This window comes from Cyprinodon variegatus, unplaced genomic scaffold, assembly GCF_000732505.1.
Source record: "Cyprinodon variegatus isolate N-32 unplaced genomic scaffold, C_variegatus-1.0 Scaffold86, whole genome shotgun sequence".
In the NCBI taxonomy this organism is placed as follows: domain Eukaryota; kingdom Metazoa; phylum Chordata; class Actinopteri; order Cyprinodontiformes; family Cyprinodontidae; genus Cyprinodon; species Cyprinodon variegatus.
This window is the reverse complement of record NW_015150539.1, coordinates 774548-789070: the sequence shown is the minus strand read 5'-3', so window position 1 is coordinate 789070 and position 14523 is coordinate 774548. Positions and strand designations below refer to the sequence as shown.

The window sequence follows — 14523 nt, the reverse complement described above, 5'->3', positions numbered from 1 at the left end:
TTTGTTTGAGAAATAGTTAAACTTTTCAGTGCTTTTAGAATATAAGCAGAACTAATTAAGGCAATATTTTCAAAATCTACAATTCTTTTACAGCCCTACTGTTTTTTTTTTCTTTTTTATGAAAAAAGATCTTTTACAAATGAACATGAAAAATGTATCTACATTAAAACCATTAAAAGATGTTTTTATTTTTGCAGAATATTATCAACTTGCAGGTAGAAAGTCTCAATTGGTATCTAAATATTTGGATAATCTCTGCATGCAAATCTTTTTCAAAGCTAAAAGGTTTTCATATCAAACTTCTGTAAATATACGGCATTCTAAATGATGAGGCCAAAATAAACCACCTGACTCAGTTGATACAGTCTGCAAATCAGCAGGATGCTGTCAGCTAATGTGAGCAGCTTGTGCTGACATGGCTGATTATAATCAAATAATCGACCTCTGACTGCTGACATGGACGCTGACATTGATTATCACTGTCAGCCTGTTTCTTACTAATGTTGTTATGGAGTTTGAAAAGAAAAGGATTCCCAGAGCAGTCAGATAAACTGTTATTAAATAAAGCTAAATCCAGCTTCAGATTGTTGTGCTTTGTATGTCTGTTGAAAGCTATTGTTTTTTAAACCTGCTAACATTTCTGAAATAACAGTTTTATTTTTGGATTATGCATCAGATTAAACAGACTGCTATGAAATAAAATGTTTGTTATGGAGATAACACTGATACTCCATATTGTTAGGTATGATCTTTTACTGTTTTTTTATGCTTTTAAATATCTAACTTAAAGCATGCTGATTTTAAAAAGGCTGTTTAAAGAGTTGATGGACTACTTTGTTTCTAAATAGACTGGTATGACACACTACAATTACAGAACCACCCAAGCTTGTTTGCACCCCTTGATGTTAAAAAATCCTTACACAAATTAATATTTTACTCTAGTTGCATAAGGCTATTGTATTACTGACACAAAAATACTTTGTCCACCCTTTTTTTTTAAGTGGCCAAACCTCCTCTTCCTGAGAACGAATCCAAGCGATGTTCTGCTTCAGCGATAAATTCCACATCTACCCCACCCATAAAATGAGTCGTTTGTTGCTTTTAGCACCATTTGCTTCTGTTTCAGAGACCAAGATCTTCCTCCTGAATACTTACCTGGACTGTTTTAGATTTTACTGGACCAATTATAGTGAGAAAGGAGGAGGTTTATGCTTGCTTCAGAATTACCCATTATGCACAGTTCTTTTCTTATGTCCTGGATTAGCTTAAGTTATTTAAAATCTTAAGGACTGGCTGCTGTAAGAGCTTTTATTGTTAAAATAATGTGTCTTTGGTTCTGTCTGTAATTATATATTTGATTCTAACCTGTTTCCACTGTATCTGTTATCTGCTAGTGCTGGTCCTGCTCCAGGAGTTTCCCGCTCCTTTCCAGACTAATGCGCTCTCACAATGCAAGTAGTCTGGCAGGCCAGAACATCTACTGTATTATAGGGTTGTTCTGGCCTGCCAGTAGATTTGGAGGCTGATAGTAACCAGATCCAGTCAGCTTTTAAGTTAATGGTGCGTTAAAACTGAACATGATTTGGGCAGGAAAACGCTTAAATTATTAAATTTTGACGCCTGTTCTAGCTGGAAGTGCTGGAGATCCCCTCTGAAAGCTCTCTGCTGCAGCCAGCCAGTGGGGGACTTCCTGCTGCCATTTATAGCTGCTGGAAGAGTGAATATAAAGAGTTTTTAAGGTTTGTGGTAAAAACTACAAGTACCAGAAAATAAAATTGAATATTTTTGTCGGCAGACAGCTCTGCGAAAGTAATAAGAGATTTCATGTAGTGTTGGTGTCCCCCCCAAAAAAAACCCTTGATCAATTTTTCTGATTGATGCTCCAGCATCCAGCAGGAAAATTTTAAATTGCTTAATGGTCGGATGCTCCGACACGCTGACAATCAGACGCTAGAATGCTGGAATCCGAAAACGCTTGGATGTGCCGTTCCCGCTCCCCGCATGCACCACTGGACCTCTCTACACCATCCCTCATAGACTTTGGATGTAAATCTGTTACTTTGGCGTGAATGCACCATAAATCTTCATGGTCCATAAGTGGCTGGGTTTCTTTTTAAAACTTCAGAATGATATAAAAGGAAAGCTGTTAGATTATTTTTCCTAGTTTGGGATCAACTGTATCCTGACCTACATATGCTGTAAATTAACCTCCATTGTTACCATTATACAGGGCGCCTGCCCATGATAAACTGATTTTGCTTCTGACTATGATTCCTACTATGTGAGTTGAAACAGCAACAGGAAGCAACATGTTTCCCACTTCAACTGTCATCATGTTAACCATCCTTTGGTCTAGTCCTCACAACTTTCTTACCATAGAACCAGACTGAACAGACTGTATCAGTGGCCATTTTAAACTTTATATTGTTATTGATAATATTTACATATATCCTTATTATCCAACCAATAACCAGCTATATCTGGCAGAACCAGTGACTGTGTCTTAATGAAAAGCAGTTAGATTTAATGGATATATTGTTATGATAAGGACATATTCCTCATTCAAAGGACATGGAACAACTAGTGTTGGATCCTGGATTTTATTTATCTAAAACAAATGACCAAATAAACAGATGCAAGACCAATATTCTCATATGGTAATTTTATGTCATCTTTATCCCACTGGAATTTATTTTTCTGTGTTTTTGTTTTTGACAAACACTTTTACAAGAATTAAATCCTACAGAAAACCTGTGAAATCTTATAGAAATGCTGTGATGTTACCAATATAAGTTATTTATATGAATACAGGGCTGCTATTAACTATGAAAGGCATTGCAAGACTGTTTATAAGAAAAACTTTAACCAAAGACTCATCTCTTTTTGGAGACAGTTCAATCATAACACTAAGTTAAACTGTCCAGAAAAGACCTGGTTTAAATTCAGTAAAATGTCACTATAAATTTTGCTCACAACTCTGTAAGGGTTTACTGACATGGATTGAAATAGAAGAATACTATGCACAAAATATTTCTAGACCTAGAAGCTATCTACACTCTTGGTGTTATTCATTATATGAACATGATATGTAATCAAAGCAGCATTAAGAGGAGGCCCTGCTTTATATTACACAAAGTTAGGGCATTTAAATGGTTCTACAGTAAATGCAGTACTTTACTCATCTTACAATAAGGACTGCAGAGAATGAGACAGAGACAGAATTCAATTTAAACTGTTCCTTAACTGTTGATTAACATTTGGGCCAATACTTAATCCATATTAATTCCAGTGTAGCAATATAATTTTATGACCTTTACTTAAAAGTTTGTAAGTGCATTAAGTGCTAAATCTATTGTTATTGGAGTATATTGCTGATTTATTCAGTTTTATCCTGACTTGATGGACTCTCAGAGGACTGAACAGGCTCTGCTTCTGTCTTTACTGCCTCCGCCTGGCTGCTCTTCTTGGAACTGCGGTTGGGCGTGCCATTCCTGACACTTTCAGATTTCTGTAGTGTCTGGAAGTGCTTCCTGGAGCCCAGCAGTGATGGATTGTTCACTAGTGTGTACATCAGCTGCCAGCGAGCACAGACCCTTCGACTGCTCGTTGCCTTGTTGGATCCGTTTTCCTGAACTCCTGCAACCATGAAGGAGGGACATGTTTAGGACACAATGAGATGCCAGAAGGAGAAACTGATCATTTCAAAAAGTTTTCACATATAGTTAGATTAGATTAATTAAGTACCTTACATAATATATGTTATAACTTTTTTATTTTTTTTTGCACATCAGTATGAAATACCATAACTTTTTAATAATCTCAATTTGTTGATGAAACACATTCCCTAATTCAACTGGAGACCCTTACCATAAGTTTATATTTAATTGGCTGGAGAGATTTGAACTAAGTTGGTGTTTTTTTTTATTTCTAATTATAAATCATAGCATTCTTGTAAACCTCTATTATTAAAGAGCGTCTGTCAAAAAGAAAAAAAAAACACCTCTACAATTACAGATAAGGAATTAAGGCTCATTAATACAATGTTTACAATGCAATTATTCTTTTGTTGAGAGCATTTTTCTTTTTTTTTTACCAATTAGTTAAATACTGTCTGGTGGTAATATCATATACACAGTTTTGTAATTATTTATTTAATTTAAAAGATAAACTTTCTGTTGGCAATTTTTTTTTTTTGCTATTTCAGCATCAAGAATGACTTCAAGAATTATTCATTTCTATAATAAATCTGTCCTTTGAGTCAACTTTAGAAACACATTTATTGAAAGAGCTGAACACTCTTTCAATAAATCTCAGTACCCTAAAATTAGATGTGTCTAGTGGTCATGACTGACATTTCCAGTTTAAGGCTTGAAGGAGGAATCATTGATATTAGCTCTTAAAACTCACACATATGCATACTGTAAGTGTTTGTAGCTCAAAGTCTCTCTACCTTCTTCTGCATCTTGTATTTTCTGTCCGGCTCTGCCAGTCTCAACCTTCATGTCCAGCAGTAGTCCACAAAAAGCCTTAAGCACTGGGTGAGATTGACTGACCTCCACCTTCAGAAACTGAGTGTAATATCTGTAAGCTGGATGGGTCAAAATGCAGAAGAAGCTCGAGGTCAAATCAAACGCTTTAAGAAAATCGTGATCAAATGAATCTGAAAAAATACAGATTGTAAGAGAATTGTCTTTACCCGGATCATGGGACTCGGCTGTTCGGTGGAGAAGGCTGATGTCTATCCGACCAAAGTGGATGATGTTGTACAAAGCTGTTATCATCATTCTCCAAATAGCGGCAATCAATCCCACCACAATGTTGGCCACAAACAGAAGGTAGGTGAGAAGAAAGAGGCTCTCTCTGAAAGTAACCAACATATTTATTTCAAAAGGATAAATTGGTTATTTCTATATTAGTTACATTTTCTTTAAATGTTACTGTGGAAATAACAAGACAGTCTTAAATCGGCAATCAAACGTTTCAACACCAAGACCTGGATGACATAAAAGTTACACAGGCATACTGGAAAGATTCATACCACTTTCTTTTATTTCATGGTTATAGATTTATTCTCAAACCACCTAAATTCAATATCTAAATCCTTTCCCAAGCCAAGCACTTCAGAAACATTTTTTTCAAGATATGCAGATGATAAACTGTATATTTCTGTAACATTTACGATACATTTAGCAGTTAATTTTTTCAGTTTTTAAATTATTTTTAAAAAACTGTAAATGATTGATTTTACATTATTTCACATTAGCTTCATCTTGGTTTGTACACAATGCAATACTCTATGTAAGAAAGATTAATATTCCTCTTGATATGTACATACAAATAACCTGGTCTTTTTCTGTCTTTCTACATCATTAGAAAACTTGAACCTGTTTCTTTAACAGAGGTCAAAACATAATACACTTGATTTTAAAGTGGAAATCAAACACTTTATTGTGATTTTTCTCAATAAGTTAACTAATATTTACTTGTTGTTAATGGATATTCATTAAAGCTTATGTAGGAATTATTCTTAGTCCTTTTATCATGTTCATTCAGTTCAAATAATTATACAAAAATAAGCAAAGTTCAACACATACAGACCTGTTATTCAAGTCTGTTGTAGCAGCGTCTTTTTTGACAAAGAAAATCTTAGCAGTTACATGTTGAAGTACCGTAACCAATATGACCGTCACCCAAACTGGCCTAAAAAAGTCACAAAGAAGAAAACATCAGTATGTTTGTTCTGATGTGAAACATGTTTGAAATGGAAATTCACTAAGGATGCTTACTCACCATGTCTTTCCAGCAACTTCAAAAACGATAATATTACGGCCATAAAAAATAGGAATGATGATTAAAAATACCAGAAACAAGAAGCAGATGAAAAAAACTAAGGTCTGGATCGCCATTCCTGCCAATAAATCATATATCGAGGATTAATTTTAACTTAGAACATAATTCATCATCAGTACATTGGAATATGTCACTCTCTAAATTCACATTTTGTGTTTTTCCACCTTTTAAAAATAACTACATAAACAGAATAAAAATATTGCATGAATGCATACTAATCTAATATTGAAAATAAAAATCATTGTTTGTTTATATCATATGTCAACAACATGGTTGTGGAGAATTAGAGCCCAGAAAATAAGCCATTATGAGTTACTATATGCATACATGCGGTGGTTTTGTCAGTGAAATAAATCATTGTATAATTAAAGTAATTTTTTTTTATTTGTTTCTTTAAGATAAATAAAAATAGAAAAACTAAATATGCATATCATAGGCTGTTTTATACAAAAATTAAGAAAATTTCATCAAAACCTGGGAATGCCACCAACTGCTGTTTAGCTTTACAACCAAATATTTTTTACAGCAATTTGCGGAAGTTCCTGTTGTCTCAGTCTAGAATTTATCTGTTTTTTTATTACTGTACAGATATCTGAAAAATGAAAAATATGTTTCTAATGAAAGAGGTTGCAATTTCAGCCAGCCACTATGGCTAACAGGACAAAAGATTGTGGCTACATTGTATGTAGATTGTTGTGCACATTCCATAAAATAATACATGATGACAGCTTACAAATGCAATGATTGAAATAGAAATAGACCTATAGCTGTGTATGTAATCAGTGTTGCTGCAGGTCATTAAAAATCATAAAAGTCATTAAATTGTTATTTTTTAAATTAAGGCCTTAATTGGCATTAAAATTTATTAAATGTGGTTATCATGGCTTTTAAAATGCTTTATAAAACAAAAAACGTTTATAAAAACAATTTCTTCAGATATAACAATATATTTGCCCTGAACTGCTTCCGTTTGATCGTAAAGCCGTATGTTCGGAAAAGAAGCTCGAGCTAGAGAATGGGAAAATGCTAATTCAAACAAAAGTTGCTGGAAAACGAGAAATTCGGGACATGGCTGCAGCCTGTCGACTGTAAAGATGACAAAGGATTTTACCGTGTGTAAATGAGAGTCATGGGTACTTGTTGATGGCATTAAAAATATTTGTAAGCGCATTAAAAAGCATTAAATTAGAGCTACTTATTCCTGTATACAGTAAACCCTGGTAATGTAAAAAAGTCAAGATGATGCATGATGAGACATGGTTCTGCACTTTTTGGTTCCTTTAAATTTTTGTTTTTGAGTTTTCACTGGTTTCATTTCCATTCTGTGTCTTTGTATTTTTTTTTCTGGTTGTATTTGAGGTCTTATATATTTATTGTTTCCTCTCTGCTGCCCCCTTGTGTCAGTCTCCTTCCCCTAGCTCCCCTCTAGATCCTTCTGTCCACACCTGCTTCCAATCAGTTTATTACTAAATTCTTTGTTGGTTTTGGCATTAATAATCCTCCTCTTCAGTTACTGTTTGCTGGTTTCTCTTCTTTCATTCATTCCCTCCTTGTCCTATGTGTTCCCCTTTGTTCTGGTTCTGTGTTTGGTGATGAGTTATGTTTTGATTTATGCTTTAATTGCACCATTGTTTATTAATTCTGCAAGAAATCACCTCTGCTTCCGTCTCTGCATTTGGATCCTCTAAAACCCCCCACACATGCTAACATTAATTTTAACATTGCTAGTAGTTAACACAGTTAGCAGTAATGCAGAATAACTTTAGTAGTATGAAATAGCTTTAAAAAAGTTTTAGGGTCTGCATGAAAAGAAATGTGTGGATAAAATTGACTATGATGCATTTTTATTTTTTTCAGTGCTCATTCATTATTAGGTTCCAGGGTGTTGTTTTGTTTGTTGTTGAATGGATTTAGGAAAATAGTTTGTCAAACTTTTGATATTTTTATAACATTATAAATTATTATTTTTTTATTATTGTTATCACCGAGGCAAACGATTGCAGCTTGGTATCCGGTTAGACCCATCCAGCAGAAAACACCAGATCTGGATGGACTGATGGTCTTCTGGCTGTTAAATTTTTTATACACATCTCCCTTATAAAGTCCTTTAAGGTTTGTTCTGAAATTAAACGAAATCAAAGAGTTAATAGGTTAGCATATAGAAACAATGTCTGACATTTTACTAGTCATGAAAATACACATAATAAACAAATCCAAATGAAAAACATATTTAAACTTATTTTTATGTGCACTAACAAAACAAATTTCAGGTGTCTGAGAAACAGTTGAGTAAAATGACATCATGCAGTAGATTATCATTGATTTTATTTCTTTCTTTTTTTTTTTTTTTACAAAGATTATCTTTCTGTGTGGATGTTTGACTGCACATACCTGTGAAGAACCATGGACCTCATTAGCATTACAAGGCTGACCAAACAAGACAGCGTCATTGCACAGAGGTAGCACACTAACAGTACATGAAACAAAAACAAAATGGGAATGCTAGTTTAAATTCTGATTTTCAATTGCTTTTAAAATGCAATACAAAACACTTCACACACCTTCCAGCAACCAAGTGTAGAAAGTCACAATTCTGACAACCTCCATCCTGTCATCTGATAAGACAATCCCAAATCCCAGCAAGAGGAAGGCGATGTTTTCATCAATTCCTGCATGGACTATGTGAAGAGTAGGCACCACCAGGACAACTAGTAACAGCGCAGTCTAAGGAGCAAAACACTGATACTTCCTGACATATTCACTTACTAAAAAGGGAAATGATCATTAATATAGAGGCGTACCTGATAGATGGCCACACAGGTAACAAAGGACGAGACTGCTAGCTTCAGAGGAAACTGAAACACTGGAATTAGGATAGAAAACCACCAAAAGTCTCAAAGCAATTAAGTAACAAAAATCAGTATCAGTGTAAAAATTCTAACCTTTTTCAGGTAAATAAATATAACTCTTTGGCACTTCCAGTATTCTCTCTACCAGTGATGGTTTATCTGCCTCAGAGGAACTGTTGTGCAAAAAAAACACAGAGAGCAGAACATTTTTTATCCACTATCACCAAAAAATATCATGTTAACAGATTTTACCAAATAGCTGCATATTTATTTCAGTATAATAACATTTTGAGTTTATGAATTAACATTATTTTTAACAGAAAAAAAAACATGTGAACAAGTGTGACATCCTGTAGCACATAACCCAAAAGCAAAATTTCAGCTTGCATATTTTCTTAGCTCTGTTGCATCCGATGCATTTTATGTTTGCTTTTGAAACACAATAAAAATGTGCACATTTATCTGTCATGTCCCTTACATTAATTAAATATCTATACAAGTCTGTTCATGAAGGGACAGGCATTTATGTAGTCTATGAAGTCACCAGTCCATCTTAAGACAACATACCACTGATATACTGTAGCTGAATGTATGCAGCTGATTATTTGCAGCCACATTTTTACTGGTGAAATTTTTGCTGGTGAAATTTAAGTAAAAGAAAATTACAAAGTTGCATCAGATAAAAATGCTGGATATAAACTCAATGTCTAAAAAATGTCTGATTCTAGGCATCTCACAGTCCTACATAAAATACAGTATGTTTGGGGAACGCAGCTAAAGCCTCCTGATCCACTAAAAGTCAAAAGATATGGAGTGCTGTGAACTACTTCACTTTTTTGTAACTGTACACATTTTAGAAAGTGAAGTTCATATATGTTATGGACTACATACTGTAGTTAATACAAGCCTTAAATGTTATTTTGAGATTTCTAAGACTTTTATTATAAGATTTAAAACGCTTATCTTAGGGCATAACAATTTTAGAATAGGTTTTATTATTTTTTTTGAAATGAAAAGAATCTAATCGTTTTCCGTGGATCAACAGCTAAAACAAAGGTATGGATACAGTTCTTTCTCCTGTTCCGTTTCATCGTCTGAGAAAAATAAATCTCTTCTTTGAAAAAGTGCTACTGTACCACTATTAAAACGAATACACCTCCAGAGCTAAGAGTAAAACCATAAATGTTGCTCTATTGATAGCAAAAGGGGTGACAGTGTCACATAAAATGTTATTGCATAAAAATATCAAAATACACTTGAATGAGCATGTATTATTATTAACTATTTATTTATTTATTTTCTGAGGAAACCACATAACCGGGTGTTTCAATAAATCCATCATGGTAAGTCACACTGTTTGTCAACTCACCTAACAGATGAGGACTTTTTCTTGAGAAGTGACTTAACATAGTCAGTGTAGTAGCTGCTGTCAAGATCCTATAAGTAAGAAGAGTTTATTGTTTCATCCAAGTTGTAGCTACTAAATAATAATATGTAATATCAGCTGGGACTCTTACCTCATCCGTCTTTGGTCCTTTCACAAAGAGCACAGGAAACTGAACACAGAGAAATGCCAGACAGGCCAACTGGGGCAGACTTGCAAGGAGGGCATAGTACTTATAGATCTGCAAAGATGAGTATAGAGAAAAGCTACTTTTGCAGATATTTTAAACCCAAAAAATGTTGTTGAGGATTAAGAATGTTGCTTTGTTAAAAAGCTGCAACCTGCTTGGTGTTGAAAATTAACTATAAATAGTGTTTATTTTCTATTATCGGTCATATAACATTCAATAGGAGTCTGAGTGACTTTTGTAAATCTTTAAATCCTGTTTATGAGTATAATGGTTGATAAGCAAAATTGTTATATTTTGTAAATGTTTCTTTACCATTGCTGTACTGCTGCCATGTGGCCAATGATTGGAGTCATAGCAAGGATGTATACAGATAATTTAATGTCAAAAATAATTTTTGATACATTAAAATAAAAGAATGAAACAAAATACAACTATGCAATCATATAAACTGTATTGTGACCTATTCTAACTTTTCAAGTATTTCTGGCAGTGTCCTAATTATAAGCACAATGAATTTACTTCAATCCTTTGAGCTTGTATAAGAAACATTTACTTAAATTAGCTATACATATTAACACATTTAAAAGTATTAAAATAGCACCAAGTCAGATACTGAGAGATTATGTTAACGGTTGTTTCTAAGAAAGTAAAAATAATAAAAAATAAGGTACAGTATATGGAGTGATTAAAGGGCTGAATTATTGATTATTTGTTATAAGGAGTGATGTGTTCAGTCAGGGATTGGCAGGAGTATCCAGTCAGTAAAAAAGATTACAGAAAATGACTAAAGGAAAAATCAGATGGGTTTCACCAGTGCTTCATTGTGTTTTATGAGGGCAATTTTGAAGGTTGAGAAAACCAACCTTAATAGTGCTTTCAATTGTACACTGTATCATCATTAATACATTTTTGCAGGATAGCTTTGAGCAGAACTCTGGTCCATCTGCATCCATAACACTTTCTCTACTCTGAACTGACCTACATACGTAGCCCAATTTATCTTTCTATTGTGGGTTGTGCTTAGTATAGCCAAGTAGGTCTGATACAAGGGGCCCATTTTGGCTTTTGGTCTACTTGATACCTTGCAAGCATAAGCAAAATCTATTTGGGCTTAAAAGAGGAAATAAACTGGCTATATGTGAGATTTAGCTGTTGTTAAATGATTAATTATTTTAATCTATACAATGATTTGAGGAATATCAACTTCAGACATAAAGTGGTGTTGTTTTGTATGAAGATAGAAGAGCCTCATACAGTATGTGATTCCCTCATGCATAGGACAAGATCTACACATGAACAGGACCAAATCTACACATGCAGACAATGCTTGTAACAAGCATATAAAATGTATAGAATCATAAGACAAGATTTACTAAATTACTCTAGTGTTCTGGCTCCATAGTTTTGTTGTCTGTTCAAAATTGGGCGACAAATCACATAGAGCCCAACTTTTGCATTTGAAGTTAGATTAAATAATCCCAATCTAGCCAGTTTTGAGAGTTTGAATACCAGACCTTTGTGGTTACAAAGACAAAAAAGTTCTTGAATTGATAATAGCTGTAATCATGTTCATGTTGAATTAAGAACCTTTACTTACATAGATATATTTAAAGCACAAGTATTTGGGGGTAAATAGTGGGACTGATATGGGTTCTAGATGTATCTCCCATTTTGTCAGGTGCCATAGCTGACATGTCAAAGAGATTTGACCATATGGCTCCAATGTATTCATTCAATATTCAATATTGAATGAAGACATTGAATTGAGAGTTAATATTCAATATTAAAATTTGTATTTAATTTACCTCTGGTGTCTTTGCACAATCAAACTTCTGCCACACCAGAACCCCAAAGTGAGTGAAAGAAAGGAGTGCCCCGAACACATAACCAGCACTGCACTGCAGAGTGCCGCAGACCAGCAGAGGATAGTAGAGGACAGGATAGTAGAAAATAGCAATTATCTTCATGTACTCTGTAAACATAAAGAAAAACATGTTGTTAAGCTCTGCTTTAGGTTAGATCATGGTGACTTAGTGAAACAAAAGTTCCATCCCATCTGCTCTAAAGACAGCCTTTGGTCACAATCACCTCTAATGCTCACTGGAGTATCTTTGATGAATGGCAGAGGGTCTGGGGAAATCACCAGCATGGCCAGCTTACTGAAGACCAGTCCAAACACAGCCATGACCAGACCCTTCTGCTGAGTCTGGTCTAGGAAGTTTGCTGGACTGAGGGATTGTGTAGACATTTTTGGTTAATATAGATTTTTATTAAAACACTATTCATCTCAGAGTTTCCTATATTTACCTGAAAATGCTGGAAGATCCTCTTGCGAACCCCTGGCACAATTTGTTTTTCCTGGTGAGAGCTGCAAGGATCAGCATCATCACAAACTACAAGCAAAGAGGAAACTCTGTGACCCAAAGTGAATCAGGCATCCAAACAGTATCTGGACATGAAAACTGAATTTGTTATACTTAGAAGCTACAGTAATGGATGTCTTTGTTCATGGTAGTGTTGCAAAAAACTCTGAGATTCATTCAAAAGCAGACGTTTTTTTCAAGAAACTTGTTCCCTGTACTGTTTTAAAGATGTCTTAATCTATATTTCTTAAAGTTTAGTAAACTCTTTCTGTTTCTTTGTTCTAATTTGTTTTTCATAATTTTGACTCTGGCTACAATAAGTTCTTTGAAACTTCAGCAATACAAAGCAGAGCATACATTTAAGCTGTGAGCTTTGTGGGTTCTAATATAAAATAAAGGTACGGTCAGCATTTATAATCATGCCCTGATAAACAATACTTTACCAAACCTTCTTTCACCAATATTAGAGCCATATAAGAGCTATTGATGTATCTTTCTAAAAGCTCAATGCACCTCCTAACTTAACTATTTTATTCTAATTTGCTTTAGCTTAGATTGGATGTAGTGCATCTATCAACACAGTTTAATATTACTGCAGTTTCCCTTTTAGATTTAGGACTGTACTTTCACCTGGCCATTCAAATATATTGTTATGGTCTAATTTAAACCATCATATTTTAGCTCTGGCTATATGCTTCGGGTAATTGTCTGTCTGGAAGGTGAACAATTATCCCAGCCTGAATTCTTTAGCTTCTAATAGGTTTTACTCTTGGATTATCCTTTTATTGAAACCATGTTCCATTACCTTTTAACGCTTATCCACAGTATAATGCAGCCACCACTATGTTTGAGCGTGGGGATCGTTTTCAGGGTAAAAGGATCTAGGTGTCTAGGATCTAGGTGTACTCCTCTAATATATAAGTATAGCATTTTGCATCTGAGAAAATAATTTTATTTTTCTCTCATCTGAACAGGGTTCCTTCATCTAGACATCTGTTGTCTCTCCTGCATGACAATCTGCAGATGGCATTTCCCTCTCTTGCTTTAATATTTTCCTTACTGCCACTCTTTAAAGTGAGGCCAGAGTTCATTCCTTTCCTGTTACGAAATCCCTGAGATCTGAATGTCTGCTGCTCTTCCGCGGTTATTATGGGCCACTTCATTGCTTTTCTGATTAGTTTTTTTGTCTTATTAAAACACTTCTAGACTTTGAGTGTCTTTGTAAATTTACAGTGGTGTAAAACAGAGCCCCCCAGGAAATTCCCTGATCGGAAAAAATTATCTTTCCTCATGTTTTTACCCCCAATGCGATCATGTCAAAGAGTGTGGCACTTAATGACTTAGCACACTGTCACCTTGTTATCAAAACATAGAAAAACAGAAGTGTAGCACCATGAAAGAAGAAGGTGAAAGCAAACTGTTGAGATGTCTGCATGGCCCACAATGCTGTACTGTTTTCCATTGCTTTGCCTTGTCCAGCCTTTAAACCTGTTCTCATCTTAAAGGAAAAGTCGGGTCACATTCAGGACACAAATGTATGAAATTATTACATACTTTTCAATAAATGATAAGTGTTTTTATTTCAGAGTAATTTCATTTGAATATGCTTTTCCGGAGACATCCATGTTTTTCAAAGAACACTACTGCCACCTACCAGTTTGTGACATATCGTGCGGTATCGGCTGTTGAGCAAGTCCCAATGCTGTATCTGGTGTATGCCACACTACGCTATTATCCATGATGTCGACGACCAGTGCACTATGCGAGGCAGAGAGTAACGGATTAATGACTGTTTTTTTCTCTGGCCCGAAGTTCGATGGCAAATCCTCCCTCGATGGCAAATCCTCCCTCTTCTGTCCAACGACGAACCCTTGGTGGATCATGAAT

At 34.7% G+C, this 14523-nt stretch overlaps 1 protein-coding gene across 1 annotated transcript in view; it reads right to left on the bottom strand.

Annotated features, from left to right (window-relative positions):
- Window positions 1-3244: 3244 nt before the first annotated feature.
- Window positions 3245-14523, bottom strand: part of LOC107083869 (stimulated by retinoic acid gene 6 protein homolog) — a 12957-nt gene continuing 1678 nt past the window's right edge. The window contains exons 3-17 of the mRNA XM_015373375.1: window positions 12581-12666; window positions 12362-12501; window positions 12079-12245; window positions 10217-10324; window positions 10069-10136; window positions 8793-8872; window positions 8652-8713; window positions 8412-8574; window positions 8242-8317; window positions 7836-7969; window positions 5791-5908; window positions 5599-5700; window positions 4697-4860; window positions 4451-4588; window positions 3245-3636 (exon numbers count right to left, since the gene is read on the bottom strand). Of these exons, the coding sequence (XP_015228861.1) occupies window positions 3377-3636; window positions 4451-4588; window positions 4697-4860; window positions 5599-5700; window positions 5791-5908; window positions 7836-7969; window positions 8242-8317; window positions 8412-8574; window positions 8652-8713; window positions 8793-8872; window positions 10069-10136; window positions 10217-10324; window positions 12079-12245; window positions 12362-12501; window positions 12581-12666 (1866 nt within the window). The 3' untranslated portion in view covers window positions 3245-3376. The remainder of the gene's footprint in view (window positions 3637-4450; window positions 4589-4696; window positions 4861-5598; window positions 5701-5790; window positions 5909-7835; window positions 7970-8241; window positions 8318-8411; window positions 8575-8651; window positions 8714-8792; window positions 8873-10068; window positions 10137-10216; window positions 10325-12078; window positions 12246-12361; window positions 12502-12580; window positions 12667-14523) is intronic.